The 22,600-nt window shown below is 41.1% G+C and overlaps 2 protein-coding genes, 1 non-coding gene and 1 pseudogene across 5 annotated transcripts; 2 read left to right on the top strand and 2 right to left on the bottom strand.

The window, feature by feature from the left end:
• The first annotated feature begins 210 nt into the window (after nt 1–210).
• Nucleotides 211–4,893, top strand: LOC106590388 (dnaJ homolog subfamily C member 5B-like; annotated as a pseudogene).
• A 1,582-nt stretch (nt 4,894–6,475) lies between these two features.
• trnay-gua (transfer RNA tyrosine (anticodon GUA)) lies at nt 6,476–6,560 on the bottom strand. The gene is given in 2 exon segments: nt 6,476–6,511; nt 6,524–6,560. It is a non-coding gene; the product is annotated as a tRNA-Tyr (tRNA).
• An 873-nt stretch (nt 6,561–7,433) lies between these two features.
• On the top strand, nt 7,434–17,213 carry LOC106590397 (tripartite motif-containing protein 55). Of its 3 annotated transcripts, none has more exons than XM_014181373.3 (8): nt 7,434–8,362; nt 8,766–8,935; nt 10,882–11,062; nt 11,281–11,376; nt 12,055–12,288; nt 12,396–12,418; nt 12,535–12,659; nt 14,531–17,213. In XM_014181373.3, exons 1-8 carry the CDS (start codon nt 8,243–8,245, stop codon nt 14,629–14,631), a joined length of 1,050 nt encoding a protein of 349 aa, XP_014036848.2. In that variant the 5' UTR covers nt 7,434–8,242; the 3' UTR covers nt 14,632–17,213. The 3 variants fall into 3 exon arrangements, with proteins under 3 accessions (XP_014036848.2, XP_014036849.2, XP_014036847.2); XM_014181374.3 differs by having other exon boundaries at nt 7,439–8,362; nt 10,879–11,062; nt 12,121–12,288; XM_014181372.3 differs by having other exon boundaries at nt 7,444–8,362; nt 10,879–11,062.
• A 2,008-nt stretch (nt 17,214–19,221) lies between these two features.
• On the bottom strand, nt 19,222–20,116 carry LOC106590389 (corticoliberin-1-like). Its single transcript, XM_014181363.3, has one exon. The coding sequence runs from the start codon at nt 20,099–20,101 to the stop codon at nt 19,598–19,600; it is 504 nt and encodes a 167-aa protein (XP_014036838.1). The 5' UTR covers nt 20,102–20,116; the 3' UTR covers nt 19,222–19,597.
• Between the last annotated feature and the right edge of the window lie 2,484 nt (nt 20,117–22,600).

Here is a 22,600-nt window from a genome sequence, read left to right as displayed (position 1 = left end):
TAGTGATAAAACAATTGAACGGTACAATCCCTGTGGAAAATTCTTTGTTACTATTTATAGCAGTTCTATCAATAATGAATAGAGATGCTGTGTGAACAGTATACCATTACTGATAGGTCAGTGGACCAGCTGAACAACCACACAGTCAATATCAGGAATCATATGAAAATCATTGTGGTTGCTGTGTTGTGCAGGTAATGGTGAGAGAATATGTCGGAACAAAGGCAGCGTTCCCTGTCCACCTCAGGAGAGGCCCCATATTTAGTCCTGGGCCTCCAAAAGACCTGTACACTGGATGACATCAATAAGTCCTACAGGCACACACACACACACACACACACACTTTCACCTCACTTCTTGAGCTGTGTGCTTGGTTAAACCATTGGGTGACCCACTTAAATATTTGGGCCGACCCATCAGGTTGTTTCTATAGGACACACAATTTGGGAGTCATTGGGCTAGTTAGTGGAGTAACCAGACAAACAACAGATAACCGTAACTGAACTGAACTGCATATTACATCACTGACAGCAACCCTTTGAGCATGTTAACCCATATAAAAAGTTGCATCCATTTAACTCTATATACTCTAAACACTGTTTTTGTTAGTATACGAAGATAATTTTCTCCACAGAAGCAGGTTATACATTGATCTGTGACCATGCAACGTGTGCTGGAAAGCGCAAACAAATGTCACGTAACAACCAATGTCTATGGAGGTCAGGGGGAATGATTTTCATGGGCCGTTTTTTAAGAGACAAAAAACAAGACTTTGTGAGTCAGACAGACACTCTGACTGACTGCTACAAGACCTTTTATAATCACAGACAATTATTGTCAGACAGCTGCATGAATACAATATTACTTCCATAAAACTAAAATATTAATACTACAGAACAGATGGTACCCCTTGTACTCAGGTCAGGGCTTATAAAAGACTCCTGTGTGTGTGTGTGTGTGTGTGTGTGTGTGTGTGTGTGTGTGTGTGTGTGTGTGTGTGTGTGTGTGTGTGTGTGTGTGTGTGTGTGTGTGTGTGTGTGTGTGTGTGTGTGTGTGTGTGCGTGCGTGTGTGTGCCCCCCATATGCAAGGGTGGGTGTACTCGGAAGCTTGTCAGAACACGTTGGGAATAGACCCTAGCATTATGGCTGCAGCCCCACTTTCTATGTACCCACACAACAAGTAGTACCTGAACCTTACAATTAAACAGAAGAACAGACTTCCTACGACATGAAGAGCTGCAGATAAAAACCTACTGGTCTCTGTACTCAACCTTAATCTAGTTATTGTGTCATGACATTAGTATGACAGGGGCCTTTGATGCTTACTCCATATCAATTCACTCAGCTATAACCCGAGCCGTTATCAATTATATTTTGCAATGTAATTCTGCATTTTAATGTAGATTTTGTTTAGGATAACTATTTCAACCTACATACTGTATCCTACATTTCAATCAAAATATGCCTGTCAAGACCTCTTTTATACCTTGCCATCTCTCTCATTTCACCAATACGTTTCCATTCGAAGCACTCCGACACGTACAGTAGTAAGTCAGAATCTAATGACTTATAATATGAATTCACTTCAGATGCATACAGGTGCCATCACAATTAGTCGTTCTTAATTAGTCTAATTGGAATTCGCTTTCAGGAACCATCCAAATGGTTGGCTTTTGAGCAGCCCTTGTTTGTTGTTAATGAATATGTAATCATAGTGGCATTTTCCGAGCCTGTTGGCATCATGAAAAATGAACAAGCAGACGTGCTTCGGAGCATCATCAAATGTTAATGACAAATTACAATATACAGAAAAAAAGAGAGCGAGAACAATTTTTTTAATGTAAAGCTGAATGTAGTTATATTTATAGTTTTATGTAAAGCTGACTGTAGTTACATGTATTGTTTTATGTAAAGCTGACTGTAGTTATATTTATTGTTTTATGTAAAGCTGACTGTAGTTATATTTATTGTTTTATGTAAAGCTGACTGTAGTTATATTTATTGTTTTATGTAAAGCTGACTGTAGTTATATTTATTGTTTTATGTAAAGCTGACTGTAGTTATATTTATTGTTTTATGTAAAGCTGACTGTAGTTATATTTATAGTTTTATGTAAAGCTGACTGTAGTTATATTTATAGTTTTATGTAAAGCTGACTGTAGTTATATTTATTGTTTTATGTAAAGCTGACTGTAGTTATATTTACTGTTTTATGTAAAGCTGACTGTAGTTATATTTATAGTTTTATGTAAAGCTGACTAGTTATATTTATTGTTTTATGCAAAGCTGACTGTAGTTATATTTATTTCATGGTGTCTGTCAACAATATCTACACATTTTCTAGCCTGACTTAGAAGACTTTTAATTGTGCTATACGTGCTATTCCAACAATAACTGTGCTTCCATCAGTATTGTACTAATGTACTAATGCCTGGCAGGTGTGAGGATTAAGGGTTCTCACCACATTTTTGTCACTAGTTGCTAAGGTGCTGACTGCTGACTGGATCTGATCTGCAGGTATTGAGAGTGATCTGCAGGTATTGAGAGTGATCTGCAGGTATTGAGAGTGATCTGCAGGTATTGAGAGTGATCTGCAGGTATTGAGAGTGATCTGCAGGTATTGAGAGTGATCTGCAGGTATTGAGAGTGATCTGTAGGTATTGAGAGTGATCTGCAGGTATTGAGAGTGATCTGCAGGTATTGAGAGTGATCTGCAGGTATTGAGAGTGATCTACAGGTATTGAGAGTGATCTGCAGGTATTGAGAGTGTAGACAGGAATGCGTCTAGAGATGCCAGGATACACACTGAAACATGGGAAAAGATCTCAACTTGGAAATGAGAGATAATAGTGCAGCCTCTTACTGAAAGCGTTAGATAAGACCATAAAGTAGCAAGATAGTAACAATGAAGAAGATAGCATTTCGGCTAGCTTAGCCTTCTGGAGTGAATAATATTTTCAATTTTGTAATATTTTTTTTTTTCAAAGCTTGCTTTGAAATATCATCCAGACAAGAACCCAGAGAACCTGAACGCCACAGATAAATTCAAGGAGCTCAACAATGCCCACTCCGTCCTGCCAGATGCTTCCATGAGGAACATCTACGACAGCTATGTCTCCCTCGGGCTGTACGTGGCTCAGCAGTTTTGAGAGAACGTCAACGTTTATTTCATGCTCTCCAGTTGGTAGGCAAAGGTGGGTTTTGTCAGGTAGAAATTGTGTGTGTGTGTGTGTGTGTGTGTGTGTGTGTGTGTGTGTGTGTGTGTGCGTGTGTGTGTGTGAAAAAGGAAATCTAGTCTATGTTCATGTGTTAATAGTGAGTGGTCTATGTCCATCCTGTTTGTGGTCTGTAGCGTGCTAATAGGCAGCTACTTCTGCTGCTGCCTGTGCTGCTGCTTGAACTGCTGCTGTGGGATGTGTAAAAACCAAAACCCCTGGGGAGGAGGACCCCGACACCAACATTTTCCCTGGCAACCTGGAGGAGCAGATCCGCACAGACATGGAGACAGGTGAGCAGCACACACTACAGTGTTCAGCAGGGTTTTGTAACAGAGAGCCAGGTGAGCCCCACTGAAAAGGATGAAATTGCCCCTTGACACTGAACTGAGGTCAGTTTTGCCTTTCATCTTCCTAATAAGGTTAGGACTCTGGGAGGGTAAGCTGATGCTGTGCCTAAGGGCAACTTCTACCCTGAGCAAGCCTCACACACTATCTCTTACTGCTTCACCATTAGCCTAGAGTTCGCAGTTTTATTATCCTTCTGTTGAAACAACAGCAGCAACCATTTTAATAAGCTCTTCCTACATCAGTCTCCTACCGTATCAATACTTCCTCATCTATTAAAGGGAAAGCATTTGATGCTACGAAGTGACTTTGATGTGAAAGCAAAGTCACGAAGACAGCGGAATGGCATAGACTTTGAATACGATGTTTTCTCCAACGCACCAAGTCAGCCTGTTAATGAAAATAAAGACACTTGATATATTTGGGCCAGATATTTGGATATGATACATTGCTCTGGTGCCAGTTAGCTGTGGGAGGTTGGGTGTGATTTTATTCTTCATGTCTGCTGCAGTTCTCCAACATAACTGATAATTACTGCCTCTGAGTCACATCTCCAAATGTGTTTCCATACCAGTTATTTTGAGCCCCATCTCACGATTAAAGGGAAACAATGGCCTTTGTTTCCAGCACTCACTGCAAAGTCTCTCAGCCATCATGGGGGGATGATAAGAAGGCCTACTCATATATTTGGCTTCAGAACACATTGCTTATGATAACATATTTATTGTGAGCATGTACCAATAGGAATTGTACCTACTACTGTAGGCATAGCCCAGTGTAATTGAAGTGATTAAAGCGGCCCTTCAAGCCAGCCAGGCTGTGACAAAGTGTGCCTAGTCTGTGGTGCCAAAAGGACAACCGGCAGCAGGAGGCAGGTGGCTAGACGTCACTTCCTATAGTTAGTGTACAGATGTAGGATCTTAATTTGATCACTCTTTTTGCAAACTTGTAGAGTATTCAAGGTTTAAAAGGCTTCTAAAGTTTGTAATTTAAATATTAGACTTGATTTGCCCCTTCAAAAAAAAAATCCATTCATTATAATCCACATAATAATTCACATTTCCTGTTGCTGCAGGATTATTCCTGCTGTATCAAACTGGCTCAAATTAAGATCCTACATCTGTAGTAGGCCTATTTCTAGGGAGGATAGGAGTTTTGGAGGATATGCCATATTTTCACAGTTCTGTGTAACATTACAACATAAAACTAATGGACTGATAAATTGATCTTACCCTCGCCAGATGCTGACGACATCCCCATAATACCGCAACCAACCAATACCAGCGAGAATACCAGGTTGATTGGTGACGGATGACGGGCCTATACCTAACACACCTGAGAGCAGACATTAGAGGACTGGTGATGTCATAGGGATTCCAGCCCTGGGTTCAAATACGTGTATTTAAGTATTTGTTATTTACAGTGCATTCAGAAAATATTCAGACCCTTTTACTTTTTCCACATTTTGTTACAGCCTTATTCTGAAATGGATTAAATAAATATTTTTCCTGCTCCATCTACACACAATACCCCATAATGACAAAGCGAAAACAGGTTTTTAGAAATGTTCTCTTGGAGTTTTCCAAAAGGCACCTAAAGGACTCAACCAGATTCTCTGGTCTGATGAAACCAAGACTGAACTCTTTGGCCTGAATGCCAAGCATCACGTTTGGAGAAAACCTGGCACCATCCCGACGGTGAAGCATGGTGGTTGGGCGAAGGTTCACCTTCACCTCAGACTGGGGTGAAGGTTCACCTTCCAACAGGACAATGACCCTAAGCACACAGCCAAGACAACGCAGGAGTGGCTTCGGAACAATTCTCTGAATGTCCTTGTGTGGCCCTGCCAGAGCCCAGACTTGAACCCAATTGAACATCTCTGGAGAGACCTTAAAATATCTGTGCAGCGGCCCTCCTCTTCCAACCTGACAGAGCTGGAAAGGATCTGCAGAGAAGAATGGGAGATACTCCCCAAGTCAGGTGTGCCGAGCTTGTAGTGTCATACCCAATAAGACTTGTGTCTGTAATTGCTGCCAAAGGTGCTTCAACAGAGTATGTACATGTAAATGTGATATTTCAACTTTTTATTTTGAATAACTTTATTTTTGAAAACAGTTTTTGCTTTGTCATTATGAGGTATTATGTGTAGATTGATTATGGGGAAAAAAACTATTTAATCCATTATAAAATAAGGCTGTAATGTAACAAAATGTTTGAAAAAGTCAAGAGGTCTGAATACTTTCCGAATGCACTGTAAATACTTATTTTCTGTGTGTTTTAGCATCTTCAAATAATGTGGCCTGAATTAACTACTTCTATTGGAAGTATTTTAAAGTATTTTCAAATAATTCCCTATAAATAGCCTACTATTTGAAAGTATTTTCAAATAGTTATTTAAAATACTATTTTCAAATACCTGGGTTGAATGCATGGGATGCAGACGTTCCAAGTGTATATTTCCAAATCAATTCCATATTCAAAAACTTGTCTTTTCAAAAACAACAAAAATATCTAAACGCTTACTTCCTTAACACCCTAAATAGTATTTGAACCCAGGTCTAAGGGGGATTCATTCCCTGATGTAGTAGATCCCAGACGGCCTCCATTCCACCCCTTGACTACACTTTGTAAATTATGAATCAGTGTTCGTTTGTGTGCAATGTAATGTGTTTTGTGTTTGTTATTGTTTTGTGTTGTTTGTTATAGAGTATAGTAGGCGTAAGTATGGCTGTGAAAGGATTGAGAGATTTAGAATTGTGTCATATGGCAATAGACTTCTCTTTTTGAAAAGTTACTTCAACATCTTTTTTTTTGTAATGACATTACGCATCTGTCAAACATGTAGCCGTACAAATCATACTTAAATACGTTGTTAGGTCTGGTTTCACAAATCAGGTGAGCAAAAAAATTCCTCCTTCGAGCCGGATTTGAACCAGCGACCTAAGGATCGCTATAAACCTCTACAGTCCTCCGCTCTACCAACTGAGCTATCGAAGGGGATACATAAAACTGTTGACTAGCGGGCTATGTATAAGTTGCAGTGCGTGTGTTTGTATATACACATGTTTGTATATGTATTTGGCTGGTTAGCGTCCTAGTTAACTTTCTGCAATTAATTACTCAGCGTCGAATAATATATTTCAGTAGACTACATTTTAGCAGTCACATATTTAGATTGCGAATTATAAAAACAAACGAGATATGCACATAGCTAACGGTAGCTAGAGACATCTCGCATTCTCAACACATTTAACGTTACGATTTAACGTTACGAGCTAGCAAGCATGAGCCGTGTCAAATGTACCGAAGCCGTGTGCAACCATTACTAAAATCTAGGACCGTACTCTGTATATTCCTCGACTAAAACTAAACTAGCTGTAACGACGTTAGCGAAGTGTTCTAATAAGGTTGACATGGTGGTAATGAACTGTTTCCTAAATTAAAGTGTCATAGAAGCTAGCCTCCAACATTGTTACTCTGACGACGAACAGCCTAAAAAGTTGCACTTCGAGAGGTAGGTGGCAACATTGTATCTAACCAACCACCCACATTCAACGTCATTCTAAATAGCCTGATGCATTTATCTTAGTTACTGCTGTTAGTGAGTATAGGAGGGGAATTAGCTCAAATGGTAGAGCGCTCGCTTAGCATGCGAGAAGTAGCGGGATCGATGCCCGCATTCTCCAAATATTTTCCCGACTGTCCTAATCGGTGTTCTTGTCTATGTTCCATAAATAAACATTGAAATGACTTTGTAGCCAGTCATGTGTTGCTATGTATTCATATGAAAAATTAACAGAATGTTTTGAAACATGAACTGGATGAACGTTCCTTCCGTGATCTGCGAGATACTATACTTTTTACACTACGAGATACTGTTCATGATGCTGATAATATATTCTGATACGTTTTATAAGGGTAGATATTATTTTAAAATACCATAATACATCAAGTTGCCTCATTATACTGCTTTTATACTCAAACATAGTGTGTATGCCACTGTTCATCAGAGAAACAGGTGGATTCTAATTTGCAAATGTAATAACCACAAGGGGATTCAGCTCAAATGGTAGAGCGTTCGTCAATTTTTACACTGTTTCAGGGCGCCCACTGAAATTCTAGTAGTTTTACTGAACTCGCCTAGGATTACCAACGAACTGCGATGCTCATCAGCACATCAGTTGAGTCCAAAATGTAAATCCTACCATAGCCAATATAAATAGCCTATTATGTCACATTTTCATGTTGTTCCACTGAACAACACATCCTCAAACACTTTTGTTATACAATGATATTTGCATATAGGCTAACAGTTTGATGACACACAGCGTTACATTAAATGGGGTCAGTTTGAAGACTACTGCGAGGAATCATCAACTGCCCAAGCCCTATCTAGACTCATTTTCATATATGGGCAAGTAAACATGGCAACCTTCGACCTGACACTTTCTAAAAACAGCCCTGACACCCGCTGGAGCAGCCAGTTTGGGTGCCACAGTATACTCTGTGTGAGGAACAGCTTGAACCGGAGCAATTACCGTGGGCCTACCTTTCAATTTTACTCCGAAATAAGCGGCTTGGGACGTTATAATGCCGAATTAACCATTTCTTATTATTAATTTGTCACTTTTAACGTCTTAACGGAGTGTGAGAAGAGTGGGTATCAGAAGAGAAACGTCATGGACAATTTGGAGAAGCAGTTGATTTGTCCCATCTGCCTGGAAATATTTACCAAACCGGTGGTCATTTTACCGTGTCAACACAACCTGTGTAGAAAGTGTGCCAATGATATCTTTCAGGTAAAGTAGTCCTGCAATAACGTAAGTAATAGCTATGTATTTTCTGGTAGACATATAGATTAAACCGTGTTTAATCTATAAACTATATTATTTGATGGTCTATTTATAACAACTAGTTTTACTGTATATCAGGGATATTGCTTTTGTTTGTTTCTTGTCCAGGCCCATAGGCTATGTACACCAAAACCTCTGCACTGTTCTCATTTTGTGCTTTATTTTATCTTGTTGTTGTTGTTTCCCATGAGCCATTGCAGTGTTCAATCTCAGCTATGTGCACCCATGTCATTTTGTGTAGCCTCAAATGTGACTATAGTATTACACATGAAATCTTAGGCATAGACAATAACAGGTATTACATTTGGTATACATTTTAATATGCCCCTGTCTGTTCTCTCCTGTGTAGGCCTCCAACCCATACCTCCCAACCAGAGGGGGGTCAGTGACCTCCGGTGGCCGTTTCCGGTGCCCGTCCTGCAGGCACGAGGTGGTCCTGGACCGCCATGGGGTCTATGGGCTCCAGAGGAACCTGCTGGTGGAGAACATCATCGACATGTTCAAACAGGAGTCCACCAGGTGAGAGAGTTGTACACTATAGGGGTCCAAATGAAAAAGAATACTTCCAGTGCCTGTACTTGACTTTCCAGCCAAGGTGCATGAACAGATGAGCAAACTGGGGGGAAACCATTTTCTCCATGTTCTCACTAGCTTGTTACAGTACAGTACTTGTTACAGGAATAATTTGAAGTATTAATTATAAAATAAATAGAGTCTGTCTCAGAAACACACCACCATCACTACCACCACCATCACCACCACTACCACCAGCATCACTACCACCACCATCACTACCACCACCATCACTACCACCACCATCACTACCACCACTACCACTACATCACGATCCTGCTGTATCACAGACTAAATACAAACATCCAGTTACTAAATTTTGTGAGTTCAGGGGAAAATGCTTTTTTATGTGTCATTTCCTTATCTTATTCACTCATCTTGTTACATTCCCAGGCTCTAATACTTGCAATATATCAGTGAATTGCTTACAAGAAGACGAACATTGAATTGTAAAAGTCGCCCAGTTAGGGCATTGAACAGTGACATATATACTGATAGCAATGTGACATTTTCTTCTCTGAAAAACTACATACAGCCTACATTAAAAATGTGTTGAAACTCCAGTGTTGAAACTCCAGTGTTGAAACTCCAGTGTTGAAACGTGTTATTTTTCCTGATTCTTCATCACATGACCTGACACCTGACCAAGACAAAGCTGGGCCTCAATCTTTACTGGTCATGTCATGTCCTGTGGAAAAACTCCTGCTGCCACTCATAATGAATGTTTTCTACAATCTTGACTACTTTTCTGGCCTTGTATACAAGTATTCCAGGGTGCCTTATAAAGACAAATGGTGGCTGATGAAGGTGACTAGTAGTAGATCATAAAATAGTGTTGATAAACGAATAATGAAATACAGTAGTAGATGACGTCCTACAATCAGATGTTCTCCCTCCAGAAGCCACAGCGATGACAACAGCTGGAGCTAAATACAGTCAAGGAAGTACGTAGATCACAAACATCACATTTACATGAAGGATTACTGTTTATATTTAACTCCCGCTAGCTAAAAGGAGCTAAGTGTCAGCGTTTTTGTAGTGAGAGTGTCATCTTATCTTTGGTGTCTGTTGGAGGGTTTAGTGCTATAAGAATCCATCAGATGAATGTGTTGCTTTGAAGAATAGGAACCCTGAGGCAATGTAATCTAGCTCTCTACTGTCCTTTCACTCGACATCACGCTTCAAACTTTATTCATGAGACAAAACTCTTTCGCTCGACATAGAGAGGGATGGAGTGGAATGGAGGTGAGGGGTGTTCTGTGTGTTTGAGGACATTCGCTAGCTTGATAGAGGAAAAAAGAGAGAAGGAGAGGTACACTTGCTTATTGTGTAGTTTTGCATGCTTAAAGGCAGAGCACTCAGTCGCTGGTGCCCATATTAACCCATGGTCCCACAGTGAGTCAGAGGGTTGATTTGGTTGGCAGGAGGTTTCTGGTCCGAGTCACACAATGATATACCCCCAGCCGACGTGTGTGTGTGTGTGTGTGTGTGTGTGTGTGTGTGTGTGTGTGTGTGTGTGTGTGTGTGTGTGTGTGTGTGTGTGTGTGTGTGTGTGTGTGTGTGTGTGTGTGTGTGTGTGTGTGTGTGTGTGTGTGTGTGCGAGCGAGCGTGCGCGTTGGGAGGAAGGGTGACTAATAACTAAGGTATGACACACACGGCACTCCATTTAGATACTGTTTGTACAGATGCTTGAGGCTTAGGATGTGATGTAGCCTATCATGACCTTGGTAGGCTATCATGACTGAATGAAGTTCAGTTATCATGGGCAGGCAGCCTGATTCATAACAGCCAGTGGAAGGAAACTGATCAGAAGAGGAAGCCACTAAACTATAACAGTTAGATGCACCCCTAGTATTGGGAGTCTCATCATGTCTCCCTTCCCCTTCCAGCAGCGCCAAGCCAGCGACCCCAGAGAGGACAGAGGAGCAGGCCATGTGCCAAGAGCACGAGGAGGAGAAGATCAACATCTACTGTGTGACCCACAGTGTGCCCACCTGCTCCATGTGCAAGGTGTTTGGAGCCCACCAGGACTGTGAGGTGGCGCCGCTCAAAAGCATGTACCAGACACAGAAGGTGAGGACCTAACTATCTGCTGTATGGTCTTGACTGATGTAGGAAAACATCTTCAAGAGCTGTACAGTAGGTCAAATGGGACAGTTGCCAACTGCGCATGTCAGTGCATTGCAACTCTCTCAGTGACTGATCCGTTTTGGCTCTCTGTGTGCGTGTGTGTGCGTGTGTGTGTGTGTGTGTGTGCGTGTGCGTGCGTGTGCGTGCGTGTGTGCCTCAAGACGGAGTTGACTGACGGGATAGCGATGATGGTGGGGAACAACGACAGGATCCAGGGCATCATCAGTCAGTTAAAGGAGACCTGCCGGACCGTAGAGGTGACTGGGCCAGTGTGGCAGCACCTGTATTTCTGTCTCTGTCTGTCTGCCTCTCACTAACACAGCCAACTAAAACCAGGATGCTACTGTATTGAGCCCCCCTATACAAAAATGAGAAGGTGTTCTAAGTCTGTTTGTTTCTATCACCCACAAAAATAAACTAATAAGGTCGGACACTTTGTCCTCCCTCACACATACCAAGAAACACACTAATTATTCTGCCGTTTCTCTCTCACACTGAGACCAGGAGGAGAGTTGATGGGGAGAGAGCGGACACACACACACACACACACACACACACACACACACACACACACACACACACACACACACACACACACACACACACACTGGGGTTGATGAGCTAGTAACAACTGTACTGGGGAGGAAGCTGGGGAGGAAGCTGCTCCAGTCCCCTCTGTGTCACCCGTGGTGGTGTTACCCAGGATTGCCATGCAGAGCTGGTTCGTGTTCAGAGCTGGGTCAGGTTCAGAGCTGGGTCATGTTCAGAGCTGGGTCGTGTTCAGAGCTGGGTCGTGTTCAGAGCTGGGTCAGGTTCAGAGCTGGGTCAGGTTCAGAGCTGGGTCATGATCATTAGGCAAGGCAGTGGGAGAAAACGCTTGTGTGTTTGTGTCCGTCGGTCTGTCCGTCCATGTGTGTGTGGTTGCCTGCGCACAGGAGAATGGCATGAGGCAGAAGTCCCAGCTGTGTGAGAAGTTTGACCATCTGTACGCCATCTTGGAGGAGAGGAAGAGGGACTTAAGTTCTAAGGTGGCGGCCGAGCAGGAAGAGAAGCTTAACTACATCCGGGGTCTAACCAAGAAGTACAAAGAGCACCTGGAGCAGAGCAGTAAGACCGTAGAGACAGGCATACAGACCTTGGAGGAACCAGAGATGGCCGTCTTCTTACAGGTGACTGACACAAACACTCTCCCTTAACATTCAGGCTTGAATCCTGATTCAACTTTTCACATAAATCAGGAATTTATAGTAACCCTTTCCATTTCTTTGTCTTACAGACTGTAAAAGACCTCCTTAAAAGGTGAGTACACATGCTGATGGAACAAAGTGTGTATCATGTACCACATTATGTACATATCTCTAAAAACTATACACAATAAGGTAAAGCCTGACTCTCTCCCTGTGTTTGTGTGTCAGGACTGGGGAGGCGTCGAGTACCTCCCACCTGGAGAAGGTGGAGCAAGGATATGAGGCGATGGATCACTACACCGTTAACTTCTGGAGAGAGGGCAGGGCCCTGCGTAGCATTGACTTCATCTCAGGTAGGAAGAGTTGGTAGTGAAACATCTTACTGGGTCTCTTTCTGTCTGCCCCTGCAGGGTGGGGTGCATCTCAATTGTCTTGTGTGGCTTCCTTTCCTTGTTTCCGGGCTGTCATCTTTATTGATCTGAAAACAGGCTAGGTGAAAGCTACAGTTGAAGTCAGAGGTTTAAATAGACCTTAGCCAAATACATTTAAACTCAGTTTTTCACAATTCCTGACATTTAATCCTAGTAAAAATTCCCTGTCTTAGGTCAGTTAGGATCACCACTTTATTTTAAGAATGTGAAATGTCAGAATAATAGTACAGAGAATTATTTATTATAGCTATTATTTCTTTCATCACATGGGTCAGAAGTTTACATACACTCAATTGGTATTTGGTAGCATTGCCTTTAAATTGTTTAACTTGGGTCAAACGTTTTGGGTAGCCTTCCACAAGCTTCCCACAATATGTTGGGTGAATTTTGGCCCATTCCTCCTGGCAGAGCTGGTGTAACTGAGTCAGGTTTGTAGGCCTCCTGGCTCGCACACACGCTTTTTCAGTTCTGTCCACAAATTTTCTATAGGATTGAAGTCAGGGCTTTGTGATGGCCACTCCAATACCTTAACTTTGTTGTCCTTAAGCCATTTTGCCACAACTTTGGAAGTATGCTTGGGGTCATTGTCCATTTGGAAGACCCATTTGCGACCAAGCTTTAACTTCCTGACTGATGTCTTGAGATGTTGCTTCAATATATCCACATAATTTTACTTCCTCATGATGCCATCTATTTTGTGAAGTGCACCAGTCCCTCCTGCAACAAAGCACCCCCACAACATGATGCTGCCAGCCCTGTGCTTCACAGTTGGGATGGTGTTCTTTGGCTTGTAAGCATCCCCTTTTCCCCCCAAACATAACAATGGTCATTATGGCCAAACAGTTCTATTTTTGTTTCATCAGACCAGAGGACATTTCTCCAAAAAGTACGATCTTTGTCCCCATGTGCAGTTGCAAACCGTAGTCTGGCTTTTTTATGGTGGTTTTGGAGCAGTGGCTTCTTCCTTGCAGAGTGGCTTTTCAGGTTATGTCGATATAGGACTTGTTTTACTGTGGATATAGATACTTTTGTACCTGTTTCCTCCAGCATCTTCACAAGCTCCTTTGCTGTTGTTCTGGGATTGATTTGCACTTTTCGCACCAAAGTACATTCATCTCTAGGAGACAGAACGTGTCTCCTTCCTGAGCGGTATGACGTCTGTGTGGTCCCATGGTGTTTATACTTGAGTACAATTGTTTGTACAGATGAACGTGGTACCTTCAGGCATTTGGAAATTGCCCCCAAGGATGAACCAGACTTGTGGAGGTCTACAATTGGTTTTCTGAAGTCTTGGCTGATTTCTTTTGATTTTCCCATGATGTCAAGCAAAGAGGCACTGAGTTTGAAGGTAGGCCTTGAAATGCATCCACAGGTACACCTCCAATTGACTCAAATTATGTCAATTAGCCTATTAGTAGCTTCTAAAGCCATGACATCATTTTCTGGAATTTTCCAAGCTGTTTAAAGGCACAGTCAACTTAGTGTATGTAAACTTCTGAACCACTGGAATTGTGATACAGTGAATTATAAGTGAAATAATCTGTCTGTAAACAATGCCCAAACCGACTTGCCCTAACCGACTTGCCGATGTCCTAACCGACTTGCCAAAACTATAGTTTGTTAACAAGAAATTTGTGGAGTGGTTGAAAAACGGGTTTTAATGATTCCAACCTAAGTGTATGTAAACTTCCGACTTCAACTGTATATTAAGCTTTCCATGGGCAGTATATGTAGTTCTTGCTTTGTTGTTTATCAGACATTTATCTCTCACTTCCGTATCCCTCTGTCTGTAGATGACGAAGATGAGTATGAGGAGGTAGATGGGGGAAAGGCAGAGGCTGGAGTAGGAGGTGGAGCCTCAACAGCTGCCCCACTCCCATCCCCCGCCCCTTAACTCAGCCAACCACAGAGCACAGCCAAGCCTGCTGCCTCAACCTAACCATCAGCCATGGCCCAGACAGAGTTGGAGAGGAAGCGGGACATCCCACTCTCATTTTTTCTGGTTCATATAGAGTCAATGAACTAAGCAGACCAGACCCAGCTGCTAATGCATTGAAGCCTATGTGAGAGCCACCTCGTTAAGCAGACCGGAACTGATCCTATTTTCTTCAGTGGTAAACGGCCTGAGAGGGACATCTTAATTTATCCACCATCTTTGGTCCAGACTCATAGATACTTCCTGCAGGAGTAGGATGAAGTTGCCCCTAGACATTGGTCTAATGTCAGTTTTGAGTTTTCCCTCATGGTTAAGGTTAGGATTGGGGGAGGCTAAGCTGATCCATGATCAGTGGCTATGGACAACATCTACCTGAAGCACACCTGCACAGGTGATGGACAGAGCCTTCTGACAAAGCTGTGGCTGGATGCAGCTGGATGTGGACATGTTTTTTTCCCAATAGGAGTGCATTTCAGGAGTCAGGAAGTTCACTATAGGAAGACTTTTTAGCCTGATTAAATTGACGTCTGAGTTTACCTATTTATTTTATTTGTTAAAGAAATATGCTAACAAGGTAGTTTTTTTGTGGCTAATTTTAGTGTTCCTTCAGACTGCCGTTGTAGCGTTTTGTCTAAGCAGCAGTGTTGTGTTTCTTTAATGAAGTTGGCAAGATGCCACCGTCTGAACTACATCATTAGAGAATATCTCAAACAAGAACTTCCAAGAGATTTTTTGCCTTTTATTGTTCTTTTTTTTAAATGAAAAAGTATAAAAATATATATATATTTGGTTACATTTTGAATTCACATAGGATAATAATATATACAGTACCTTCAGAAAGTATTCACACCCCTTTACTTTTTCCACATTTTGTTGTTACAAGGTGGGAATAAAATTGATTTAATTTTTGTCAACGATCTACATAAAACACTCTGTAATGTCAAAGTGAAAAATAAAATTAGAACATTTGTCAAATATTTATGAAAAATGTATGAGTCATGTTAGAATCACCTTGGCAGCAATTACAGCTGAGTCTTTCTGGGTACCTCTCTAAGAGCTTTCCACACCTGGATTATACAATATTAGCTTTTTTTTTTTAAACCCTTCAATCTCTGTGAAGTTGGTTGTTGATCATCGCTAGACAGCCATTTTAAAGTCTTGCTATAGATTTTCAAGCCGATTTAAGTCAAAACTGTAACTAGGCCACTCAGGAACATTCAATGTCGTCTTGGTAAGCAACTCCAGTGTATAATTGTCCTTGTGTTTTAGGTTATTGTCCTGATAAGAGAATTCTCCTCCCAGTGTCTGTTGGAAAGCAGACTGGATCAGGTTTCCCTCTAGGATTTTCTCTGTGCTTAGTTCCATCCTGTTTATTTTTATACCTCCTAAAACTCCCTAGTTCTTGTTGATGGCAAGCATACCCATAACATGATGCAGCCACCACCTTGCTTGAAAATATGAAGAGTGGTACTTGGTGGTGTGTTGTGTTCAATTTGCCCCCAACATAATGCTTTGTATGCAGGACATAAAGTACATTTCTTTGCAACATTTTTTGCAGTTTTACTTTAGTGCCTTATTGCAAATAGGATGCATGTTTTGGAATATTTGTATTCTGTACAGGCTTCCTTCTTTTTACTCTGTCAATTAGGTTAGTATTGTGGAGTAACACAATGTTGTTGATCCATCCTCAGTTTTCTCCTATCACAGCCATTCAACTCTGTAACTGTTTTAACGTCACCATTGGCCTCATGGTGAAATCCCTGAGCGGTTTCCTTCCTCTCCGAGAACTGAGTTATGAAGGACGCCTGTATCTTTGTAGTGACTGGGTGTGTTGATACACCATCCAAAATGTAATTAATAACTTCACCATGCTCAAAGGGATATTCAATGTCTGTTTTGTTTTTTTACCCATTTACCAATAGGTACCCTTCTTTGCGAAGCTTCGGAAAACCCCCGGTCTTTGTGGTTTGTGGAATCTGTGTTTGAAATTCACTTCTCGACTGAGCGACCTTAGATATAATTGTATGTGGGGGTACAGAGATGAGGTAGTCATTCAAAAATCATGTTAAACACTGTTATTGCACACAGAGTGAGTCCATGCAACTTATTATGTGACTTGTTAAGCAAATGTTTACTCCTGAACTTATTTAGGCTTGCCATAACAAAGGGGTTGAATACTTATTGACTCAAGACATTTCACCTTTTCATTTTTGATACATTTTAAAAATGTCTAAAAACATTATTCCACTTTGACATGATGGTGTATTGTGTGTAGGCCAGTGACACAAAATCGAAATGTAATCTATTATAAATTCATGCTGTAACAACACAATGTGGAAAAAGTCAACGGATGTGAATACTTTCTGAAGGCACTCTAGGTTTAATATATATGGCTAGGTTTTTCAATTACTGTAAGAGATGGCAAGCAGACTTTTCTCCTAAAAAAATATAACTTTTCAAGAAGATATTTTGCCTGCATTTTGTCACAGTGTACATTATATTGCATGCACAAAGTGTGTGAATAAAACAACTTGTTTGTTCAGGTGTCCTTCTTCCTTTGTGCAGAAAATCGTAATGCACCATTGTCTTTACTGCCTCACTGTAGAGACTTTGTATTCCAGCAGAGTATAGACCATTCAGGGCATGTGGGCCAAAGTCATTTCCGTTGGCCTCCAGCACCATTTCTCTATGAGGTATTTCCCTTATGCCTCCCCTTCTTAGCAGTAAACAGGCATTAGTTCACACATCTCACTGCCTCAGTTCAGCTAACGATGTCAGGGAGCTTATTGCGTAATCCAAATAGCTTCTTCCAGCCCAGTGGAGGGCGTGTGTGTGTGTGTGTGTGTGTGATGTGAATCTTGTGGTGGTGCTTTAACAATCCACACACCCGGATCCAGATCCATCATTTACTTATCTTGTCAATCACGTTTACAGAATGGTTTACTGTTCACAGAATAGTTCACTGTTTACAGAATGCTTTACGCTTCACAGAATAGTTCACTGTTTACAGAATGCTTTACTGTTCACAGAATAGTTCACTGTTTTCAGAATGGTTCACTGTTTTCAGAATGGTTCACTGTTCACAGCATGGTTCACTGTTCACAGCATGGTTCACTGTTCACATAATGGTTCACTGTTCACATAATGGTTTACTGTTCACAGAATAGTTCACTGTTTACATAATGGTTCACTGTTTACATAATGGTTCACTGTTCACAGCATGGTTCACTGTTTACATAATGAATGGTTCACTGTTTACATAATGATTCACTGTTTACATAATGGTTCACTGTTCACAGCATGGTTCACTGTTTACATAATGGTTCACTGTTCACAGCATGGTTCACTGTTTACATAATGGTTCACTGTTCACAGCATGGTTCATTGTTCCCATAACGGTTCACTGTTCACAGCAGTGTTCACTGTTCACAGCATGGTTCACTGTTTACATAATGATTCACTGTTTACATAATGGTTCACTGTTTGCATAAGGATTCACTGTTTACATAATGGTTCACTGTTTACAGCATGGTTCACTGCAACATTTACAACTTAGGCTCTGCACTGTAATGAGCCCCCTGTTGCTATGTAGGGCATACAATAAGTCGAATGACTCACAGACACAGTTGTTTTGTTTATGTTGACACTACGGATCAAGGATCAGGGCACACAGACACGTGCCACTCTCATCTCACACAAGAAAGAGCTCATTTGGTGCCATAGAACAAGTTCCTGAGTTTTTGTTGTCTTGTCACTAACGAAGCAGTGGCTTGGACTGTGTAATGAGTGGCGCTCCTTCATAGAGGAGTGCTTTGAAACAGCTAGGTAGAGGAGGCTTGAATTGTAAGGAGGCTCCTTTGAGGCAATGGTCATCTCACTAACTCCTCTGAGCTTGTTATTTTGCTCACATTTCCAGTGATTCTCTGACTTTGATTCGAATGTAATTTTTTCTTTACCGTGTCTGGATCAATTTGGTGGCACAAATCATCAGTAGGCTAATATAAAAGCAATAACAATAGTCATTTCACTGTATGGCTTTTTGTTTTGAATTCTGTATCCTTTTGTGTGAGTGTTTCAGACTTGTGGCAGCGAGCTGATCCTAAATCAGTTCAAGGACAGGAAAAACAAATTCTGTTTATCTTTATGATTAAGAGTAGACCTAATCTCTCTTTCTTTTTGGACTTTTTTCTCACTGCATGTCACATGGTATAGCGACTATTGCCGTTGGTTTGAAAAGGACATGCAATTAGACATCTGCAGGATGGAAAGAAACGCTCTTGCTCCATCCTCAAACTTTATGCTATTGCACGGACTACTGTAGGCTATACAGATAATCATGCTTAGTTTTTTTTGCTAGACACTTCAGATCAGTGAAATGTTTGTGTGCAGTATTTATACAAAACCAAATTTAGATTCAAATGGCTAACTATATGGGCGATAAACTGTAGAATCTACAAATATCCACAGAGAAGTGCAAACAACTTTTCAGATTTTATTGAAAAATATAAGTATAAGATATTCTCTTGCACAACAAAAAATGTACTGGTTGCTCATAAGTTTATTAACAAACTTAAATAACATAACATACAATAAAACTTAATTTCCTACGCCTATAAGATCTACCCAAAAAATATGTTCTTATCTTAAAGAGAGACAGAATCGTGTATATTCTACAGTTTTGACGTAGAACTTTAACAACAATAGCCTAATACAAATTCATAGGACATACTTCATCTTGCATGATATAGGCTACAATCATAATTACAAGTAGCCTACAAGCCCATTTAGTCTCCACCGTCGGAGGTTAAAGCTATAAAATAAATAATTATAAACAAAGATGGAAAAGCAGCACTATGGTACAGAATATTGTGTGTTTTGTGCTAAATGTAAAAACAAATCTTTGGCGGATGGATGGATGTAGTTTTCATTTCCCGAAGATCTCCATCATTTTTCTGTTGCTATGGGCTTGTTGCTGTAACTGTTCAGCTCTGGACATCTCCATCATCTGTCGGAGCATGTGGAACGTAAGATCTAGAGATATCGGCGGATCATCGGACCTCCTCCCCCTCTCCATCGAGTCGTCGAGCTGGTTCGCGAAGCCGCTGATGAACCGGCTGATGTTCCCAACTTTGCCTTGTAGAAGACGCTGCGTCAGCTGGAGCTGCAAGGCTCTGTTGTAGACCGCTGGGGAGCCCTCTGGATACATGCCTTTCGGTGCGGACGCAGCAGAGTTGCGGTTCCCGTTGCCCAGTCGGATGTAGTATTCCTCTCCGTGTCGCGTCAGGAGGGGAAGAGACTGTTGCTGCGCGTCGTGATGTGGAACGGTGGCGCGCTGGACAGCGCCAGGGCTCTCGATAGCCCTACACTCATAGCGCGGTAAGAAAGCAACGAGCAGAACCACGGTGGTGACGAGTAAATTGAGCTTCATGTCAGGGGTTCAACGAGATCTGAGGAAGAAAGGAGACAATTAACTCCACGTCTCAATCATTATCATTTTTGTACAATACGTTGATGCGTAATTTGTTCGTAAAGTTGAGAGGCATTCGTTGCATGCGATGAAGTTGCAGGATAATATAAACTACATGTGCATGCATGACTTAAGTTAAAGTTTTCAAATGTGATGAGAATACACTGTCTATCATTTTAAATTCCTGTCATCTCTACCATTATCAGACTAGGAATTTACAGCCAGAAATAAATTAAATAGAATATGTACATGCAAAGTAATCCATTTGGTGGTCCATAAATCCAGGGGTTGGTGAAACGTCCACAAAATCAAAACGAGATAGCAGAGAGGGAATATATGAGTTATGCGTGCATCTTTGAGTATCCATCAAGTTAATGTGGAAATCTATGAACAGCTTTCTATGTTGAGGAATAACATGTAATGGTACCTGCTAACACACAAATGAAAATAACATTTTAAAATGAAGTATGATCTATGCATGGACTTGTTGCCAGTATATATGGTCTCATACCTTCAGTTGAGTCGTTGTGTCCCTGGATTTTAGGTATTTGTTGAGAACTCTCTTCCTTTTCCACGAGTGATGGATCAAGAAATGTGTATAAGGAGTTCTTCAAATAAAGGACGGGAGTTTGTATTTATATAGCCAAGACCCGCGACAAGTGTCACGCTCTGAGCTCAGAGATTGCGTCTGCGCGGAGTTACATTGGTGTAACTTGAATGAACGCATCTGTGAAAGTCTGGGGTAGTTTGAATGAGATGAGTCATAAATGTTGGTTGTGTGCGTGTGTGTGTGTGTTTAGAATATAACATATTTTCCAACACGCACACAGGCTTGGATGCAGACATAATTATTTGTCCATAGTTGTTCTTTATCTCAGTGGCTGGTCTGTTCTACAAAAAGGAGACCTGTATTATGTCATGCACAAGTCGTGTTCAGAAAATGGACAGAATTGTAATTTTGGTGGTGCACTTGTCAAAATGATTCTCACTCAGACAATCAAATGCCAGACTTTGTGCCCTGAATTAGAAATTATAAATATATTTTGCTGAGACATTATTAATATTTATAACAGATTACCTCAGAGTACATTCTAAATTAATATAATTGTACTAATCAACTTCAAGAACAACAGATTGGTCTGAAATGCATTGTCCAATATTTCATGGCAATCCCTTAAAATGTCTTGAACAGAATGTTCGGAATGCTATAGGAGCTTACTAGCTCAACTTAAAAAAAAAAAATATATATATATGGCCCTTTTCAAGCACTGTCTGTGGATTAGAGTTCCTCAACTTTTCTTAAGCATGATTACACACCAACATACACTGAATGGCCAGTTTATTTGATACACCACCCCATTCACAAAATGACAGTGAGTTACGTGGCTGTGGCTTGCGATATAAAGCAGGCAGACAGGCACCAAGGCATTCAGTTACTGTTTGATTGAACATTAGAATGGGCAAACGAGTGACCTAAGCGGCTTTGAGTGGGGTATAATCATCGGTGGCAGGCGCGCTGGTTCCAGTATCTCAGTAACGGCCGGCCTCCTGGACGTTTCACACATGACAGTGTCTAGGGTTTACCGAGAATGGTGTGACAAACAAAAAAAAAACAGTCAGCGGCAGTCCTGTGGGCAAAAACAGCTTGTTGATGATAGAGGTCGAAGGAGAATGGAATGAATTGTGCAAGCTAACAGGCTTGCACAATACTTAAACTTACATGCAAAATACCTGCTGTTAAATTTTAAATGATTGGAAAGAATTATCCAAAGAGAGTGTAAAGTCTTATTAAGAGACAAACTTAATAAGATTAAGTGATAATAACCAAGCATTGTGTTTGTTACAAACAGGCAAATAATGGTTCAATAGCTCAGAGTGGACTGGTGGCGGTGGCTATTGAAGCAGACGACCACACCGGGTTCCACTCCTATTGGCTCCAGTGGGCACGCAATCACCAACACTGGACAATTGAGGAATGGAAAAACATAGCCTGGTCCGACGAATCCTGGTTCCAGTTGCGTCATGCTGATGGCAGAATCAGGATTTAGCAAGTCTATGGCCCCATCCTGCCTGGTGTCAACAGTACAGGCTGGAGGCGGTGGTATAATGGTGTGGGGAATGTTTTCCTGGCACACGTTAATTCCCTTGATACCAATTGAGCAATAGTTGAATGCCACACCTTGTAGAATCCATGCCCCGAAGAATTCAGGCTGTTTTGGAGACAAAGGGGGGTCCGACCTGGTACTAGATGGGTGTACCTAATAAATTGATGTAGATGTACACAATGTAAGCTAGTGAAGTCTAGTGAAAATCTACACACCCCTTGTACAGTCTTCATATTTTGCTGTCCTAAAATTAAATCTATAAAGGATTTCATTTTTTCCCTACAGATCACATTTTCAAAGTGAAAGAAAGTTATAGAACATTTCCCAAATTAATAGACAAAATTAAAAACAATGT

Source organism: Salmo salar, chromosome 29, assembly GCF_965601325.2.
Source record: "Salmo salar chromosome 29, fSalSal1, whole genome shotgun sequence".
Lineage (NCBI taxonomy): Eukaryota > Metazoa > Chordata > Actinopteri > Salmoniformes > Salmonidae > Salmo > Salmo salar.
This window is presented reverse-complemented; position numbering and strand designations above follow the sequence as displayed.